The 19282-nt window shown below is 37.8% G+C and overlaps 3 protein-coding genes across 3 annotated transcripts; all 3 read left to right on the forward strand.

Annotated features, from left to right (window-relative positions):
- Positions 1 to 2477: 2477 nt before the first annotated feature.
- On the forward strand, positions 2478 to 11527 carry LOC125016032. The gene is made up of 15 exons (XM_047598197.1): positions 2478 to 2783; positions 2954 to 3217; positions 3313 to 3594; positions 3687 to 3792; positions 5515 to 5558; positions 5669 to 5935; positions 6126 to 6407; positions 6764 to 6874; positions 7010 to 7035; positions 9019 to 9034; positions 9105 to 9111; positions 9699 to 9946; positions 10140 to 10403; positions 10489 to 10770; positions 10864 to 11527. The coding sequence occupies exons 1-15, from the start codon at positions 2723 to 2725 to the stop codon at positions 10986 to 10988; spliced, it is 2385 nt and encodes a 794-aa protein (XP_047454153.1). The 5' UTR covers positions 2478 to 2722; the 3' UTR covers positions 10989 to 11527.
- On the forward strand, positions 5459 to 7968 carry LOC125015783 (rano class II histocompatibility antigen, A beta chain-like). The gene is made up of 6 exons (XM_047597739.1): positions 5459 to 5558; positions 5669 to 5935; positions 6126 to 6407; positions 6764 to 6874; positions 7010 to 7035; positions 7117 to 7968. Exons 1-6 carry the CDS (start codon positions 5498 to 5500, stop codon positions 7141 to 7143), a joined length of 774 nt encoding a protein of 257 aa, XP_047453695.1. The 5' UTR covers positions 5459 to 5497; the 3' UTR covers positions 7144 to 7968.
- Positions 11528 to 14394: 2867 nt separating the features above from the next.
- On the forward strand, positions 14395 to 19282 carry LOC125015784 (H-2 class II histocompatibility antigen, E-S beta chain-like). Its single transcript, XM_047597740.1, has 5 exons — positions 14395 to 14501; positions 15918 to 16178; positions 17641 to 17922; positions 18007 to 18117; positions 18381 to 19282. The coding sequence occupies exons 1-5, from the start codon at positions 14453 to 14455 to the stop codon at positions 18443 to 18445; spliced, it is 768 nt and encodes a 255-aa protein (XP_047453696.1). The 5' UTR covers positions 14395 to 14452; the 3' UTR covers positions 18446 to 19282.

The raw sequence follows: 19282 nt of genomic DNA on the forward strand, positions 1-19282 counted from the left end.
ATTTCCACTAGCATTATCATAATGAGACATTTTTGCCATTTTTAGGTAAAATGTCTAAAAAATAATTGCTAAGTCACTGCACACTTTGTTCCTCTAAACACATTGTTTGTTTTTCATGTAGTTTCACATGTTATTATATTCACGTGTTTGATACTTTGTTGTTGCCTTGTGAAGCTCATGACATCCCATTAATCCTCCGCTGTGATTTTGTGTTTAGTTAGCGATGTTAGCAGCCAATACACTGAACTATGATGGGGAAATTTGTAAAAACTAGTGTTTACCTAACAGTTGTGCTATCATGGCTCTTATCTTTTATGGATCGTTACCAATCATCTCCTGTTTAGTTGATTTCTTGTGTCTGTTTTGTGTCTTTGTGTTTAACATGTTCTACCTCTTGTGGTTGATTGAAGGCACCTAGCAGGCTCCTCACTCTGCCCAAGGTCTCTTCCTTCTTGTCCCTTCTTGCACCTGCTGCACTCACCTTTCCTATAAATAAATGTTGCACTCTTTGGTATGTAACCTGGTGTTGGGTCCCTCCTTAAATTTTTTATTTCCTCCTTCTCAACCAAAATAAATGATACTAGAAACTCACGCAATGGAAAATGCACTGAAGAATAAATAAATAGAGCATCCTTGAAGGCGTTTAAAGCTTTATTTACATACCATGAAGATCAGAAAAACCAGTTGGACTTCTTTTTCATATCCACATTGATCTTCTCTAACTAATGTATTATTCAACATATTATCTTTTGCTCGTGGGTTTTTCTGTACAGTTTAATTGTTGTTTATTTAAAAACATATAACAGTTTTCTCCAGTATTTCCCTGCTATAGGTTTGCGCTTTATTTAAACATGCGACTGGAGTCTTCTTTCAGTAATGACCACCTGCAGCTTCGACATGAAGTGCTCATCTGTTGCTGTAATCCTGATCCTGAACACTCTCTGTCAAATCGATTTTATTTCTATGGCAAGTTGGCTCATGCTCACAGCTTTTTTACTTCCTCCATGCTGCTTCAGGTGTTTTCAACAGAAGCAATGTTTGTCCGTCTATTTGTTTCCTTGTATAAGACCTGCAAAAGAACAATAGAAATATGTCTCTAAGTAATGCCGTAAAGGTTGGTGCACACATTCATGTTCTCACATCACAACGTTTTTTTTATGTGCTGACCACTGAAGATCAGCTGCATTTTTACCCTTTGCCAAGTGAAAGCATTAATACACGTTGATGGGATCCTTGTTTTACTGTCAAAACAACACTGACACCTGCATAATCTTTATACTTTGTGTTTCATTAGCAAAAGTTAGCAGTGAATATGATGAACTAAGATAGTAAACACATAGTAAACATTAGACCTGCAAAATATTATTTACCTCACATTGCTGTTATCATGACTTTTTACTCCTATCTTTGCTTTTTGTTTTTTTAATAGGAGGGTTTTCAATTATAGTGGCTTATTCTAAAGTGGACAATCTTTATTCTTTGTAGTTGCTTTGGATTTCATTTCCTCCTTCTCTTCATGCCAACCAGTGTTAATGATGCGGGAAAATCTTGTAATGGAGACCTGATATTTCCCCCTTTTCATCGTGTACATTTCTTAGCACCTGATAAAGCTCTATTTATATACTCAGTAAGAAAAATACCCCAAAACCGGTTGGTGCTCATTTTTTTTATTCACATGCTACTAGTATGGCAGCTGTGCTTGAAAAAATAAAAAATAAAAAAGCGTCATATTATTTTATTTTCATTTTTTATTTTCAAGTCATATTATTTTTGTCAAGTTATTTTTTACACCAAGGACATGATGAATTCATTGACCACCAACACTGTTGTAGAGTCGGATGATGAGGAATGTTCTTTGTTCAAACAGCAGATAAATGATAAAGTGAAGAAGGGACTCCCCCTGATAAACCTCCATCACTGCTTTTATATTTATCATGGATTAAGCTATTTCAATTTCAATTTTCCTTCATTTATGTTTAGCCCCTGGCTCTAACTTGAAAACTATTAATTTGATCCATTAAAAAAAAAAAAAAAAAAAAAAAAACAGTCTCAACATTAATGGCCTGCACTGTTTCAAAATAATAATAATAATAATAATAATAAAAAATTATTATTTAAAAAATAAATTAATTAATAACAGGTAATGTGAATGTTTCTGTCATTACAATGTTCCCAAGTACATTTCGTATGCATGACCCTCTTGTGGTATTCACAACCTCAAAAAAGGAAAGTCACAATTCATCGTCTAGATTACTTCCTACGTCATAACCACAACCTCACGAGTTGTTCCAGTCCACTCTGCCCATGGCCTCACATCAGACCTCCACTGCATTCGCCTTTCCTGTGAACGAATGCTGCACTCTCAATAGTCAAAGGTTTGGACACACCTTCTCATTCAATTCACTGAGAAGGTGTGTCCAAAGTTTTGTCTGGTAGTGTAGCTACTCCGCAAGATCACAAATGTTTTAGCTCCAAAACTGGTTAGACTGTTTGTTTTTTTGATATCCACACTGACAAAATACAGAAGCTGTGTTAGAGCTCTCTTCTCTACCTAATGCATTACTTGTATTTTGCTTGTGGGCTTATCTGTGGAGTTTAATAGTTGTTAATTTAATAATATATTCCATTTTTTCCCTCCAGTTTTTCGTTCAGTTTTGTGCTTGATTTGTCTGTGAATTTCCCTGTTTTGTCTGTGAATCAAGGATCTGTAAATCCGTCCAACATGAAGTGCTCATCTGTTGCTGTAATCCTGATCCTCAACACTTTCTGTGCCTTCTCACAAGGTAAGCACGGCTGGTAATCTAACAATTAATTAATAATAGTAGGCCAACTACTCTCTTATCCTATTTCACTTATGGAAAATCTTCAAATGCCTGAAAGAAAAAATAAATTGATAAGACTGTATATACACTTTTTGTTCTGATCTATTTATATCCATTGCATTGTTTTTCAGTTCCCCATGAACTAATGTATGTTGTGGGCTGCTTTGTGAATGGCACGGCTGAGGCACAGTATGAGTTTGATGGTGAGGAGATTTTATATGTGGATTTCCTAAGTAAGGAAGTCGTATACACTGTACCAACGTCTATTAATCCGGATCCAAGTCAGGTGTTGGTGGATTTGAGTATCTTTACAGACGCTGTGAACAGCAAGAAATCATGTTTGGAATTAACAGCAGGCACTCAAGTGAAAGAAGATTACCCACAAGAAGTAAAAGGTAAGTTAACAGCATAAGTGTCTGTGATGTGGTGACATGATCGATAGATTCCTGATGAATTATTTTCTACTGTATTGTCTTTCAAACCACTTTAGACCCTCCTGAGACTTTCCTCTTCCCCTCTGGAGACGTTGAGCTGGGAGATGAAAACAGACTCGTCTGCTTCGTAAATCATTTCTACCCACCTTCAATCAAAGTCAGCTGGACCAAAAATGACCAGCCAGTTTCAGAGGGGACGTCACTCAGTCGATATTACCCCAATGACGATCAAACCTTCCGCCAGTTCTCAACTCTGACGTTCACGCCGAGCGAGGGCGACGTTTACAGCTGTACTGTGGAGCACTCAGCGCTGGAGACGCCCAGAACAAGAATCTGGGGTGAATATTTTCTTACAAAGGTACTTAAAACTGAAAATGAAGTGTTTCACTTTCCGTATAATGATTTATATTCTCTTTAATTTCCACTACAGAAGTTGAGGCCGTCAAAAGTCTTGGACCAGACATTTTCTGTGGAGTGGGCCTGAGTCTGGGCGTGTTGGGGTTTGCTACTGGAGTATTTTTAATTGTCAAGGGATGGTACCATGAATAATGTACATACAGTGCATTTCTTTTGCTTTCACTACAGGTTTGTTAACTATTTTTCTTGTAGCAGACGGTGACGGTGACGTGTATATTCATTTCATCTGTCACAGTGTTTTTCAGCAGGACACAGAACAATAAAGTCATCATAATTACCAACCCACATAAAAGACTACATGTTTGTTTTTTCTGTCTTTTATTCTTCTTCATGTCAGACATGTTAAAACATGAGCACACCTGTACACATGTGCTCAAGAAGGGTATAGAGCAAAAGTTTGGGTCTAAAGTTGCAGCAGGCTGCCGTGTATCTTTTTATTTTTCTTCTTCCATAGGGTGTTGGATTCTTTTTGTTGTTGTTGTTGTTGTTGTTGTTTTTGTTTTAATAAACTGCTGTTTTACATCTCTGTTTCTGACTTTTAACTTGGTTAAATGAAACATTGTTACTCCCCCTCATCGCCTGGACTTTCTTGGGCAAGTTATGTCACTAAAACATGAGACGTCTGTGTATGTCTTTGTTTGCACTTCCTACCTCTTCTTGACCCCCATTCACACAATCTACTTAATATGGTGTAAGTTCGGGACAGGTGGCCATTATGTTTTGGCCCAAAATAGTTTCCTATTACGCTTTCACAACAATTGGACATGCCAACATGCCATGTGTGTCTCCATTCCCATAGGAGAATGCTGAAAACAAGCAACCAAACATAAAAACTAACTAGCTAACTGTGCCAGTGTTACCACAGTGGATTAAATTAGCTGTCATAACCTCTTGCTATTAGCCAGTGTTTTTGGAGGCAGAGGTCTCAAATATCTTGTAAACAAAGCCAACAGGAGGTTAAAAATTGCTGTGGATTGTTGATTGTGAGAAATGGACTTAGCAGCTAAATCTGTAAAGTTTAAAAACTACTGATCCAAGGGAGATTTAAAAAAGCAAACAGCATGTCTTACTTCACATCCAAAGCATCAGGACAACATAAAACATTTATTATGATTTTGATCTAGTAGGCTAACACTTATTTTTTGACGCTACTTATCTTAGCTACAGAAATGACAACATTCCCATCAATCTTCGAATGTTACTGAGAAGCTTATAGGTGGGAACATTACTGCAACATTTAGAACATCGCCTATATATTGAAAACTATATTGGACGTAGGTATTTTTTTACCAACAGGGACAGGACTTAACTGCCTGACTGAATCAAGTGGCAACATCTCTTAATATTTACTTTCAGGTTTGGGAAAAGGAACACACTGATTTATGCTGGATATTGTGAATCACTGCAGTAGCTGCATGTTACAGTAACTGTGGTGGGAGCCCTCTGGTTGGAGGGTTTATAGTATTTGCTCAGCTTGCAGCTTTGGGTGGGTGGCACATGTCTTAGTTGCCCAGTCTAAAAGTTTCAGCAGAACATTGTATTGTTACAAAATTATCAGTGTAATTTACTTCTCCTGTCAGTGGCCATAACGCTGTAGCAGACCTGTGTAGCTCGTATGCAAATCAGAGGGAAGGTCATATTACTCGTGATGACGACAAGGCATGGGAAACAAAGTGTTAGGGGAATACCACACATGCATAGGAAAAACTGTTGTTTACAAATCTGCAGCTGCACTTCCTCATTGTTGCTCACAGCTCAGATGCAATTACAGCATTGTTTTCGCGGTTAGAACTTCAGTCACGTCTCTCATATTTGCCTGACAACATGTCTTGTGCTCATAGCTTCTACACTTTTCCTTTGTTTCTTTTGGTGTTATCAACGGAAGGTAAGTAACATTGTAGACGAAATAGCGTCAAGAATAACTTACTTAGTTAGCAAATGTAGTATTAAACTACAACTGGCTTTCCATATTAACTTTTGGCACTTGTTTTTCAGGTGCTCTCTATGGCATCGGGTTGAACCGTTGCCAGTTTAGTTCCTACGATGCTCACGATGCTGTGTACCTGGAGCAGTACTACTTCAACAAGATGTTGTTACTCCAGTACAACAGCACTTTGGGGAAAGCGATTGGTTACACGGAGGAAACAAAAAAAATTGCAGATGAGCTCAACAGCCGACCAGCTTTTCTGATAGATGAGCTGTGGAAACTGGAGGTTTGCAAGAAAAATGTCCCACAAGCTTATAACAACCTCATGCGGCCAGGTGATGATAACAGACCATACTAAGAACAACCTTAAGGGAATTACACTTATTATTTGTATTTTCAAGTCGTATAAACCATATGAATGAATCATAAAAGGCTATATAGTGTAATTTAATATAATTGCAAATCCTGTGAGTAAAGATGTGACATTTTATGCAGCATTTTCTGTCTTGGGCTTTTTCCTTCTAGTCCAGCCCTACATACGACTGACGTCGGCCAAGGAAACAAGCTACAAACATCCAGGCATGCTCGTCTGCAGTGTGTACGATTTTTATCCTAAACAAATCACAGTGACGTGGCTGAGAAATGGAAAAAAGGTTACTTCTGATGTGTCGTCCACGGATGAGCTGCCCAATGGGAACTGGCTCTACCAGATCCACTCCTATCTGGAGTACACACCTACACCTGGAGAAAGGATATCCTGTATGGTGGAGCACGCCAGCCTCATGGAGCCCAAGGTTACTAACTGGGGTAAGAATGTGCACACAGTGGTGAAATATATTGTGCTTTTCATTTTACTATGTACGGTATCTTTCACAGGTTTAGTTGCTAATTAATGTCTTCAAAGATTATCGATACAAAGACTGAACTTATTAGTGTGGTTGCCTGTCTACGCGGAAGTCTTCAAATGCCCAAATGTCATGACTTGTAATAAAACTTTAAACATGTTAGTAACAAACTGTCATGCAGGAAGAGAGTTTGTGATTTTTGTAATTTTATTTCAAAGCCTGGCTCCCTGCTGTTCTGACATAAATAACATGAACATGAATAATAATGGACATATAATGTATGAATCTAATCATTGCTTGTCATAAATCTGTTGTCAGACCCATTGCCTGATTCAGCGGTGAATAAGATCTCTGTTGGGGCTGCAGGCCTGCTGCTGGGTCTGGTGTTTTCAGTTGGTGGGCTGATTTACTACAAAAAGAAATCTGCCGGTGAGAGATTTATTCTGATTTATTCTGATTAACTAAGTCTGGAATTCTTCATTTAATGAATGTAGTTTAGCCAAATTAACAGGTTCCTATTTGACCTGTTTATAAATTGAGGGTTTTTTTGTTTTGTTTTTGCAGGGCGGACGTCGGTGCCAACGACTGAGGTACGTGTCAACATTTAGTGATTTTCTTCTCTTCTCTTTGTTGGTATTTTTGGTATAAAAGTTTGTTTATCTGTTCTACAGGTTTTATATCCAGACGACACGCTTTAAGTCAGAGATGCCTGTGGGAAGAGAATACAACTGAAGCTACTGGACTGCTTGTCATGTACAGTAGATGCTTAAATGTGTTTAGTTTATTTTTAAAAAATTCTGTGTACAGGAACACGTTTGTAAATCAGTGACAGTTTATTTGTATATTTGTAATGGGCCAGTATATGGAGGAAGAGATGGACAGAAGTTTTTTGTGTTTATCTTTGAAACATAAAGTATCTGGAAATCAAAAAAAAGACCTTGATAAAAAATATTCTCAGTTTCCAGCATCTTAAAGGCTTGTATCTGTGTATCTGTGCATAATATGTATAAACGAGGAACTGTGTGCCAACCTTCAATGTAAGGACTTTAAAACAATAAGTGTCAGACGTTGTTCTACTTCCCCCAAGTGGCCAAAATGTGTCACAGCTTTTCACCATTTTTTTTTTTTAACACACAAGAAATTGATGAATGTACACAAATCTCTGTTCCCAGCTTCAGTCATGGTTTAGGCCACGACTGATTGGTTCACAAAAGATGCACATCACAGCATAGGAAATACTGGCTCAGCTTTTCCTTTCTCCTCCTCCTTGTCCTCGATGGTCTTAACGGCCTGTTGGACCTTCCCTTCTCCACTGATACAAAAACTTCAAGCTGATTTTACACAGGTTCAACACAAGAGAGACTGACTGGTAATCAGTGTTTCTAGGTGGACAAAGAGTGTTAAATGAGGAGATCATTGCACAACCTCAGAATGATCAAGTTGAGGAAACATGAGGCTCAAGTTTTCAGGTCTGTGTGCGTAAATGATAAAAGTCTAAATTAAAAATGTATGATGATATTAAAGATGAGGAGGATGTAAAATTATTTTGTCAATCGTATTGCTTCCTAAACTAACACGCAATTAATTTTTTTAAACATATCAATCAATCCTCAGTCTCCATGCTTTAAATTCGTTGTAAATCTGACACTATGCCTTCAGACGTCTGTCATGCAGCCCTCCTCAGTCCTCCTCCTCGTCCTCCTCTTCATCCTAGAGGTTTTCTTCAGCTGCTCCACCACCAGTAACATCCAGACTCTAGAGGGGCCGTTCAATATTGTCAGATATTTAGCTCCATGACACCATCGCTCATCAGAAATACCTTTCATAATACATGTTCATTCTACATTTCCACTTGATCTCTCCTTATTGATGTCAAACTCTGAACGTATGGCACACTGGTCTGTAGTTCAAAGGTCAAACATACAAGAGATTAATTGGGATTAATGACATTAATGACACAAATGTAAGTAAACGTCAATACCTTAACACATTATAAGGTGTTTAAACTTACAAACATGAGGTTTTGCTTGAGCCACTTTTGAACTAAAGCTTGTTCAGGCACAGTTTTGACCCATGGACATGATCAGGACTGGATGCTGCGTTCAGGGATGGCGCTGACTTCTGGGGATCTACAGGTCATCAGAAAATACATGTTTAGGCAATATCAGCAATAAGAGAAAACTTGTTTATCATGGATAGGCATGCCTTCAACACATCTGTCAGAGCTATGAAAGTACACTGTACAGTTTGTTGTGTAACTGATTATTCTCTGGTAAAAAGGAAACCACGTGAGAATCGTTCATTATTATTAAGACACTTCTGCTTTTAGGAAAGGTTCTATATCCTGATTCAGTTTAATGAATCTCACGTGTGCAACCTAGTGGATGCAAACCTTCGTCGTGGTAAGAATCGATCACTGTCTTATCAAACAGAAACAAATTTGATTTAACATTAGAGAGACGTGCGTTTGGATCAAGTTATTCTCTACAAAGTAGCAGCACAAGACTTGGAACTATTTTTCATCTCTATAAAGGACGTCTCAAGCTTTTTGTCCATTTTTTGTTGCTTAACAGTTCTATCGCCTGCAGGGTATGTTCTAAAAACAGCACTTGTCGCCCTCTAACAATTCTATTTGACTGTGTTGCTTTTGCTTTTCCAGTATATCAGTAACACTTGCATTAATGTACATGAACATGGCAGTACTGAATATGAGTGTGTGTGTGTGTGTGTGTGTGTGTGTTTTGTTTGTGTTTTTTTCATGCCCGAGACCAATGGCCATCTTTCTTTGTATACGTGGGTTTGACCACCAAAAGAAAAACATGTCTTTTTGTACAGACATAGGACAATGTTTATGATTTGCTCAAAAATATGTTAATTTGTAAAAAAAGGAAACGTGTGGCTTTAAACAAAATGCTACAAATGTGCTCATTCATACAGCGCAGTCAAGAAAGATAGATAAGTCAGAGATTTGATGGCTTGAATAGGTTGACTTGACACTTTAGCCCTTTACTTTATTACTTTATTACTGGCTACCCTTGAAGTAGCTTTCAGCTTCAAAAAGGTTGGTGACACTGAACTACACGTTTGTGCATATTCACAAAAGAAGCAAATAGCCTTGATGGTTCGTACCACAAATAGGATATTGTAGGATAATGTCGAGAGGCAATGTATTTCTTGAAAATTCTTCATGTAGACGCAAAACTGCAAAACAGTTTAGCCGTAACATGTAGGGATGATTTATTAACTTTTATAGCAGTGAAACTTCACTGACAACCCGCAGACCTGCAGGTAAAATGATTCACCAGAGACTAACCAGAGACTTGTTGTGCTCAAGACTAGGTCAGATGTGTGACTGTGTGAGTTCCCGGCAACTGAGATTAGAATTGTTGTGTTCACGCTCTCTGCAGAGCAAGAGTCTCCAAATAAAGACAACTGGCGGCTCAAACATGAAGCTCTTCATCGCAGTCCTGATGATCAACAACTTCTGTGCTTTCTCACAATGTAAGAGCGATTTCTAATTCACTCCATTGTTCTAGCATGATGAAAAAGTAACTCGTAACTTATTTTTTTATATTGTGACAATGCAGTTTGGAAAAGAATGGTTAATATTCTGCTCTCTTCTTTCCTGTCCCAGTGTCTTTTTTGTATGCTTGTATCTATTGTTAATCATTTTCCCCCTTCTGTTTTTTTCCAGTTAACCATGAAATTAAATATGTCATAGGATGCTTTCTAGATGGCACAATTAACATACAATATGAATTGGACTCTGAAGAGATCTTGTACGTGGATTTTGAAAGTCGTTCAGTTGTATACACTGTGCCCAGGATTTTTTCAGAAGACCCAAGTCAGTTGTTTGAAAATATGCACGTGTACGAAAATGCTGTGAAAGCCAAGAGGTTTTGTCCAGCAGCTCTGATATCCTACATACTACTGGACGGAAATCCAACAGAAGTTGAAGGTAAATGACGCTCACTGCATGCTGCGTTAGCTTCAATATAACTGTCAGATGGAGGTTTTCACATCTTGTTTGTGACTCTCCATAGACCCACCTGAGAGCATCCTCTACCCTGCAGATGAAGTTGAGGCAGGAGTTGAAAACAGCCTCATATGCTTTGTCAACAATTTCTTCCCACCTGCCATTAAAGTCAGCTGGACCAAGAACGGTCTTCCTGTCTCCGAGGGAGTGTCACGCAGTCGATTTTATTCCAACGAAGATCGAACCTTCTACCAGTTCTCTACTCTGACGTTCACACCGAGGGAGGGAGATATTTACAGCTGTACCGTCGAACACACAGCACTAGAGAAGCCTCTAACAAGAATCTGGGGTTATTATCTTATCCTCTTGAATTCTAAAAAGTGTTTCCTGTAAAATATTTTCCATTGTGTGATGATTTATATTTTCTTTCACTCCTCCACAGAACCTGAGCTCAGTCATCGCGGTCATGGACTGGATGTTTACTGTGGAGTGGCTGTGACTGTAGGTTTACTGGGCATCGCAGCTGGAACATTTTTGCTTGTCAAGGGCTGCAGAGGAAATAATTGATCCAAGACTCTCGAACACGACACTAATAAAAACATCTGTTGACTAAGTTCTCAAAGAAGGAGTGAATTAATCAATACTTAAATGTTACGAATGTGCACACAATAGTACCATATAAAAGGAAAACCAATCATCAGCTATGTTTTTATGTGGGATGAACAGGTCATATGCTAGATTATATTTAACTGAACACATAAGCAGTGGCTATCATCTGCAGCTTCTTTTGATACAACTTTTTATGATGAGAAGTGTTTTATATTTACCCTGTGACTATTATAGGGCCTTGTATTTTAAAGGGGGAATTTTATTCTGTCATTTTATGGTGCCTTTTCTGGTTTGCAGCATTGTTTAGTACATTATGCTGTAACAACACTTGTTGTGAATATTGTATTATTAGAACATGTTGGGACTATTGAGTTTTCAATCATATTAATATATTGTTTGTTTATATATAAAACTGAATTGTAATTCTTTCTGTGCATTATATGCATCATGGTAGTAATTTGACATAATTTGCCAATAAAGCTCATTCTGATTATTTATTTTTAGTGTTTTAAGTATTTCCACTCTCTATTTATTTATCCTTCTATTTCAGATAGGAACACTATTATATCTTTATCAGACAGCTGTAGTTTAAAGTCATCATATCATTCTCATTTTCTATAAACACTTGAGGGTCATGGGGGGAGCTGGAGTCTATCCCAGCCATCATCGGGCAAGAGGTGGGGTACACCCAGGACAGGTCTCCAGTCCATCTCAGGGCTAACACAGAGATTTCTTAATTGTGGCCCTCTCTCTGACTGATTTTGACCATTTTGTTGCACTTGTGACACATTCTAAATAAATTCTAAACAATAAAATGCTTCTGATTTTGTTATCATAATCTCTACTGTTCAATAGTACGAATGTGTGTTTTTCATTGACATTAGATGTTTTACAATTAACATACAATATGAACTGGACTCTGAAGAGATCTTGTACGTGGATTTTGACAATAGTTCAGTTGTATACACGGTGCCCAGGATTCTTTCAGACGACCCAAGTCAGTTGTTTGAAAATATGCTGTCAGATGGAGGTTTTCACATATGAATTCTAAAAAGTGTTTGCTGTAAAATATTTTCCAGCATGTGATGATTTATATTTTCTTTCACTCCTCCACAGAACCTGAGCTCAGTCATCGCGGTCATGGACTGGATGTTTACTGTGGAGTGGCTGTGACTGTAGGTTTACTGGCCGTCGCAGCTGGAACATTTTTCCTTGTCAAGGGACTCCAGAGAAAATGATTGTTGCTCTTAAAGAGATTATACACAACACGCTAGAAGTGATCGTACAAACATAATTTTGGGAGAGCAGTATGGTTGCGTTAGCTCAGGCACCCAGTGGTTATTTAACTATGTTTCATTCAAAATAGAATAGAGAAGACTTATTCCACAGCAGACATATTTGCTGTCTTCAAATGAACTTCACCAGCTTGTGTTTACAATAACTCGATTTCAAGTGCTTACATCAGACATGAGTTACGAGACCGCTTCAAGGCGGCTGACGGCATCTAACCAGCTAATGGCTGAGCAACTTTTCAATGGAATGTAGGAATATAAAGGCATGATGTGGCTGTTGGGGACATGTTGGAGACATTAACATTTTCCTCAGACATAAATGAATAATATATAACTTACACACACGTCAGTATCTCTGTAAGTATCAAGAAACTCGTCCCAACGCTGTACTAATTGAAAATGTTAACATACAAGGTGGTGAATGCTACAATCTGACCTTGTTCTCATGATATTTTCGTAGTGTTTTGAGTTCACAAGCTTTCTTTGTTATCTTAGAATATAGGATTACCCAGATGAAGGCTAACGTGCCAGACTAATACAACTATTCTTGACAACTTCTTTTCCTCCTCCATTCACCTTGGTAGCAGGTGACATCACACCAGAACTACAGTTTATTTCTAGTCTTATAATATGTCAGAGGAAAATGTCACCTTCCAGCGATGTTCCCAGGACCTATGACAAATGCTACCACTTGAAGCAACAAGCAACATCACATCCTGTAACCACAAGTGCACAAGTTCCATTTGAAGGCAGCAACAGACTCATGTTAGTGGGGAAAGCACAGGTGGAGCTGCTAACGTTAACAGTGGCTTTGTTCCATTGATTATCCCAGAAAACCCGTGTAGTGAACCAACATGCACAACACTGAACCAAGGCTGTAGGTCAGCTAAATGGAATACAGACATCAGTAATGGTATAAAAACCCACTGAGCTGATGTTTTGCAGCCTGAAGGTTTTGGGTTCAAATCCATCAGCTGAAACAGTCTCCATCCACGACCCTCCAGAGGACAAGCAGTTACAGAAAACGAGCGAACTCTCGAACACGACACTAACATCTGTTGACTAAGTTCTCAAAGAAGGAGTGAATTAATCAATATTTAAATGTTACAAATGTGCACACAATAGTACCATATAAAAGGAAAACCAATCATCAGCAATGTTTTTATGTGGGATGAACAGGTCATATGCTAGATTATATTTAACTGATTACATAAGCAGTGGTTATCATCTGCAGCTTCTTTTATCAACTTTTTATGATGAGAAGTGTTTTATATTTACCCTGTGACTACAATAGGACCTTGTATTTTAAAGGGGGAATTTTATTCTCTCCTGTTATGGTGCCTTTTCTGATTTGCAGCATTGTTTAGTACATTATGCTGTAACAAGACTTATTGTGAATATTATGTTAATATTAGAAAATGTTGGGACTATTGAGTTCTTAATTCTGTAGTCATATTAATATATTGTTTGTTTATATATAAAACTGAATTGTAATTCTTTGTGTGCATTATATGCATCGTGGTAGTAATTTGACATAATTTGCCAATAAAGCTCATTCTGATTATTTATTTTTAGTGTTTTAAGTATTTCCACTCTATTCATTTTTTTTTTCCGCACAGCTATAGGTTTAAGAATAAACATTTGATAAAAACAAACATGATGCCTTCATTTCACAGTGTGGTGTTTGCATGTTCTCCCTGTGCTTGTTTTCTCAGGTGCTCAGTCCAAGAACAGACATATTGGGATTTAGTGCAGGACTGTTTTATTATAATGCATTCCTGTCCATTAGTGTACCTAATGATGTGACCAGAGAATGAAATGAAATGAAATGAAACAAATCAGACATTCAGTCAATCATGTATGATAAAGAATGTTACTAACCTCAAGACACCAACACTGAGATCAAATCATAATCTTTTTTATCACCTTCACTGGCGTTTTTTCTTGCAACTGTCTCCCGCCTCTGATTCGACAAAATAAAAGTGTTATTAGAGGTTAAAGTGGCCAATGACCCACAGCGTAAATTCAGCGGTTTGTCCAACCACGCCTCCTAAATGAAACTGAGAGAGACATCTGTTAATTTACTTCCTCAAAGTAGTTTTTTTTTTATTTGTCTTTCACGCTGTCGCCATGCGTCTTCACGGCTTTTTGTTTCTCCTCCTGTCATTTACGAGCGCACGTAAGTAACTTAACGTAAACACTGTCTGTCTGTCGCCGTTTAATTGTGTCGCAGTCTGAACACAGGAGTTAATGAAGCTGTTGATAATGATCGATCATGACATGTCTGTTTGTCACGGTGAACGATTTCAGTCAGGACGCATCATGTGCTTCGATTAGTCTACTACGTCGACTGCATTTAAATTGAATGTGACATTTCCATATTCCACAGTATCATCTGCACCAAGTTTGATGTGTATTTATTACAAATGCGCACATTATAGTTAAGGTGACTCCTTCAGTGGGTAAATTAACAGTGACTAAAGTTGCATTGAACCATTGTTTTCCCTTCAACTGAAGTAAATACACATATGCAGTATAGTGGAGAGCTACTGTACATCCTGACAATATCTTTAATTAGTTTGACTCTACAGTTAATAGATAAAATACCCTGATTATCAACAGATGGGTTGGCATTAGTAGTTCAGCACCTTTAGCACAGTTTTGCACCAGATGTACACTATTTGTGTTCCTTTTGTTGTTTTCTTGGGTACACTAGTGCAGTCCTGGACTAAGCCTAAAGTCACACCACTTTCTTAATGTGCTTTATCTTCTCTGTGCATATATACTTTTTTTCTAGGTCTTTGTACTTCAGGAACATTTGGCCCACTTAAAAACTACATTTTTTATTTGTACTCTCTTTTGTACTCTACATACTTAGTCTTGTACTGATCCTGTGTGTTACTACATCCCCTCTGCAACCAATGACCTCTGCATCTGTAACAGATGCCCCTAAACTGGGTTTAATAAAAGATTATCTTGTGTTAAATCCCCTTTCATGACTGTTATGATGTTAACTTTATGTTGAAACAGCATAAAGTAATTCAGCTGCATGATCATTTTGAAGAATATAGTCTGTGTGGCTGTAAAACTGCATTGAGTCTGTTATTTAGTCTCTAGGTCACTGATTAAAACAGGGCTGTCAAAATAATAGAAACATGTGCAGCTACCACACAATGGCATAAAAAACAACAGCCTCCGAAATGAAAACCCAGTTAAATAAACAGCTCTCTTGGTTATTTTCCATAACCGCTGACGTTTGACTCTCTGCTCGGAAAGCATCGCCAGCCAATCAGTCCAGACAAACAGGTTATGCACAATGAAAGAACTCTTAACTCATCTAAAGTTTGGGAAAAAACAAGTCAAGAAGAATAAAGTACAATATGTATGCATTCATATTTTCTCATGCTCCTAATGTCACTATTACTCACATCCCATGCATAGACCTCTTTCTCTAGGGCACTTTTTTACAAATTATAAAAAAATAAAACATCGACTGCATATTATTACACTTTTAAAAACAAAAACATGTCTTAACAATATAACTTGAACAAGAACGTTTCTACATCACCTTACACTTGTCTTCTTTCTGTTTCAGATGCTTTCTTTGGATACGTTTTGGTGCGCTGCCAGTTCACTTCAAACACTGATTACATTTACCTCCAGCAACTATTCATTGATAAGGTGTTACTGGGCCAGTTTAACAGCTCTGTGGGACAGTACGTCAGCTTCACGGAGAAAGGGCAGGAATATATGGACTTACTAAACAAAACCGAAGGGTTTATGGAACAAACAAAAGAGAATGAAGCAAAGTGCAAAGACCACCTCTCACTAATGACTGACTTCGTTTCAAAATCAGGTAATTCTACTGCTCGCGGCTAAAAGCTTGACAAGGCTTCATTTTACAGCAGCCTGCACGTTACATTGTTATATTTATGTAGGTTTACGTAACCCCTAGTAGCAGAGAAGGCAGAAGGGAAGAGTTTCAGTTGATCAATGGGACTGTCCACGTATGCATCATAAAAGGACCTTATTGAATTTTATGGGGAACTGGAGTCAGTGTTGGAGGAAGTATTGGTCTTTTAGTTTACTTTTTAGTTTCTCTGCCCAATCATGTGATCGTCTACTCTGCCCTCATTTATTTGAGTTGCGTGTTAGTTGTCAGCTTCTCTGTTTGGAAAGTTCATTCATCCTCCATGTGAATTGTCCTTGTATGCCTTGGGCCACACTTGTCAGGAGTCCCTGTTTGTAGAACTACTTTATTATGTTCTCTAGCCTTTTAAGTCGTACTATTTGTCCAACCTTGGTTTCCTCAGGATGTTTCTACATTCTTTGTCAGCTCTTACATGCTACTTTATTTATCAGCTCAAGTTCACTCACTACGGTTTCTTCTCATTGGCTCCCAGCATCTTGCATTTGAGTCCTTTTAGGAACTTTTTTGAAGTGATGTAATTTTTTAGTGAAGATTTTTTTTTTTTAAGGAATTTTATTATTATTTCTTTTCTTATTTACGAGTCTCCTCTTTTATTTGTGGGATTTGCAGATCTCCAAATTTGTAATTTGGAGATTTGTAAATCTCCAAATGTTGTCATCACTATAACCAGTGAATTGTCCATGTGAGGGGTATTTGCTTGCGCATATTGCATGAAAGTGTTTCTGGCAAAAATAGATCAATATATAGAAAGTAAAAAAGCACACTGGGTTGAGATTGGTCCTAACATGGTGGGACATAGAAATATGAGAGTGTTTTATTGGCTACAAAATGATTATATGCCCCCACCTGCAGGATGAGCCGTCAACATTTACCATTTTTTGGCAGCAACTTGATTTTTAGGCCAGAAATTTTACCTATTAAATCATTAGTTTGATCTTTTTGTCTAGTATAGTAAATGTATCTATTGATCTGCCTGTTTTTTTTTTGCTTTGTTTTTTTTTATCAGCTACTGAGGTAAATATCAGACTGTTTAGTTACTAAATGCTTCAGGTAGTGAATAGTGACTTTCAGATGTTTTTGGTTAAAATATCTGTCTGTCAATGGTGAAAACACACTAGGCGATCAGTGAGAGAAAACAAATACCGTACAGATGTGAGCAGGAACTCACTATGATTGGCCGTATGTTCAAAGCTTTTGTTATCTGAGATTAACTGAGATTATATCAGCTTTAATGGACACAAAGAGGATTTCTGCAGCTATTAACAGTCAAAATATCAAAGTTAACATTGTCATTATTTAATGACAATGTTTGAGACATTCATGTGTATTGGTGCGTAATTAAATAATGTTTATTTTTGCCAAATAGTTTTGTTTTATTTCCCTCCAGTTGAGCCGACCGTCAGGGTGAAGTCAGTTAAAGCAGCGAGCTCCGATAAACCAGACATAATCTCCTGCAGTGCGTACAACTTTTATCCCAAAAACATCCGACTGACGTGGCTCATTGATGGAAAGGAGGTGACATCAGACGTGACGTCCAGTGATGAGCTGCCCAATGGGAACTGGTTCTACCAGATCCACTCAGAGCTCGAGTATACACCCGCAGCAGGAGAGAAGATCTCCTGTATGGTGGAGCACGCCAGCCTCGCGAGCCCAAAGATCTACGACTGGGGTAAAATAAGAGATTGACTGGAGGCGTGAGGAGCGACGGCATCGATTGGAAGAACTCATTACATCTGTTTTGATGTGTTTCCAGACCCAGTGGTTGAGTCAGACAGTATTAAAATTGCTGTTGGTACAGTGGTGCTGGTGATAGGTCTGGTCTTACTACTTGCTGGGCTGATTGTCTACAAGAGGGCTGGTAATGGTAAGTGATAACACTGACCAGAAATGATATGAAAGGAATCTAAATCTGTAGGTCTCCAGTGTAAGCAGCTGCAGTCTAAAGTGTCCAGCAATAAAGTGTCTTTTTACCCAACTATCATAGTCTGTAACACATCGCATGTGTTAATTTAGCAATCCCACACACTCTTCTGTGTAATCTCCAGCGTAAATTTTGTTGTGTTCATGTGTGGAAACAACATAGTTCACTTATTCTGCTCCTCTTTATATATTTTTTTTTCTTTCTAGGCCGGGAGTTGGTGCCAACAAGTTTAAGGGAACTGCTTCCGATGCTGAGATGTGAAACTATCTGAACATTTTTATGGAGGGATACAGCTGTTATATAACTTCTCTTTATTAGATGTAAACTTTAATTGAGGACTAAAGAACTGAATGAATTTCATCACAGCTTTAACTAGAGGACATTTAGATTGTGTATTTACTCAGCATCTTCTTTCTTTCATTAGCTCAGTGCAGTAAATGGTTCTGTGAATAATTTCATTTAATAAAGGAATCAGTGGTGGCTGGTTGTAAACACGACACAGTAATATTCATTCAGTCATTCCTACAGGTTAAAATAATCAGACCATGATACAGTTTTTCTCTGCCACTCCACACATAGTTGGTGTCACTGAAACATAAGAAGCTCACAGCGGTACAGACTGTGTGACCCAGGTCAGCCCGTTAGCATTTTGTTATCTCGAGGACAAAAGAACAGTAAACTGACACACTCTAGATTAAATTAAAGGCTATAAAGGATCCGTGCATCATAAGACAAACCCAGATATTAACTGACATCACAAAACTCCATAAACCACTCGTTTAACAGCACCAGCAACTTATTTCAGCCTGATTGTACAGTTTAACTTCTCATCAAACGTAGCACTTTGAATAAATCTAATTACATACATTTGTACTTTAGATATTGCTGGTAATAGATCATAAGATCTGTATTTGTATGATTCGTTTTCTTGTTATTATGTATATTTCTTCAGATGTCGTGTATTATTTAATTATTATTAAGTATTTCTAACCAATTAACCATCACTTTTAGAAATTCACTGAAAAACACATTTGGATGTTGCTGTTATTTGATGGTACAGATCTGATTGTCTATTTGTAGTAAAATAAAATCCAACAAATGATAAAAA

Source organism: Mugil cephalus, chromosome 11, assembly GCF_022458985.1.
Source record: "Mugil cephalus isolate CIBA_MC_2020 chromosome 11, CIBA_Mcephalus_1.1, whole genome shotgun sequence".
Lineage (NCBI taxonomy): Eukaryota > Metazoa > Chordata > Actinopteri > Mugiliformes > Mugilidae > Mugil > Mugil cephalus.

Bases quoted from the DNA above. Each gene is read 5' to 3' on its own strand.
- LOC125016032 (XM_047598197.1), top strand. From the start codon at position 2,723: ATGAAGTGCTCATCTGTTGCTGTAATCCTGATCCTCAACACTTTCTGT. The intron at 2,784-2,953 runs GTAAGCACGGCT...ATTGTTTTTCAG, and splicing joins TTTCTGTGCCTTCTCACAAG to TTCCCCATGAACTAATGTAT. The intron at 9,947-10,139 runs GTAAGAGCGATT...GTTTTTTTCCAG, and splicing joins CTTCTGTGCTTTCTCACAAT to TTAACCATGAAATTAAATAT.
- LOC125015783 (XM_047597739.1), top strand. From the start codon at position 5,498: ATGTCTTGTGCTCATAGCTTCTACACTTTTCCTTTGTTTCTTTTGGTG. The intron at 5,936-6,125 runs GTGATGATAACA...TTTTCCTTCTAG, and splicing joins TAACAACCTCATGCGGCCAG to TCCAGCCCTACATACGACTG. The intron at 6,408-6,763 runs GTAAGAATGTGC...ATCTGTTGTCAG, and splicing joins GCCCAAGGTTACTAACTGGG to ACCCATTGCCTGATTCAGCG.
- LOC125015784 (XM_047597740.1), top strand. From the start codon at position 14,453: ATGCGTCTTCACGGCTTTTTGTTTCTCCTCCTGTCATTTACGAGCGCA. The intron at 14,502-15,917 runs GTAAGTAACTTA...TTTCTGTTTCAG, and splicing joins CCTGTCATTTACGAGCGCAC to ATGCTTTCTTTGGATACGTT. The intron at 16,179-17,640 runs GTAATTCTACTG...ATTTCCCTCCAG, and splicing joins TGACTTCGTTTCAAAATCAG to TTGAGCCGACCGTCAGGGTG.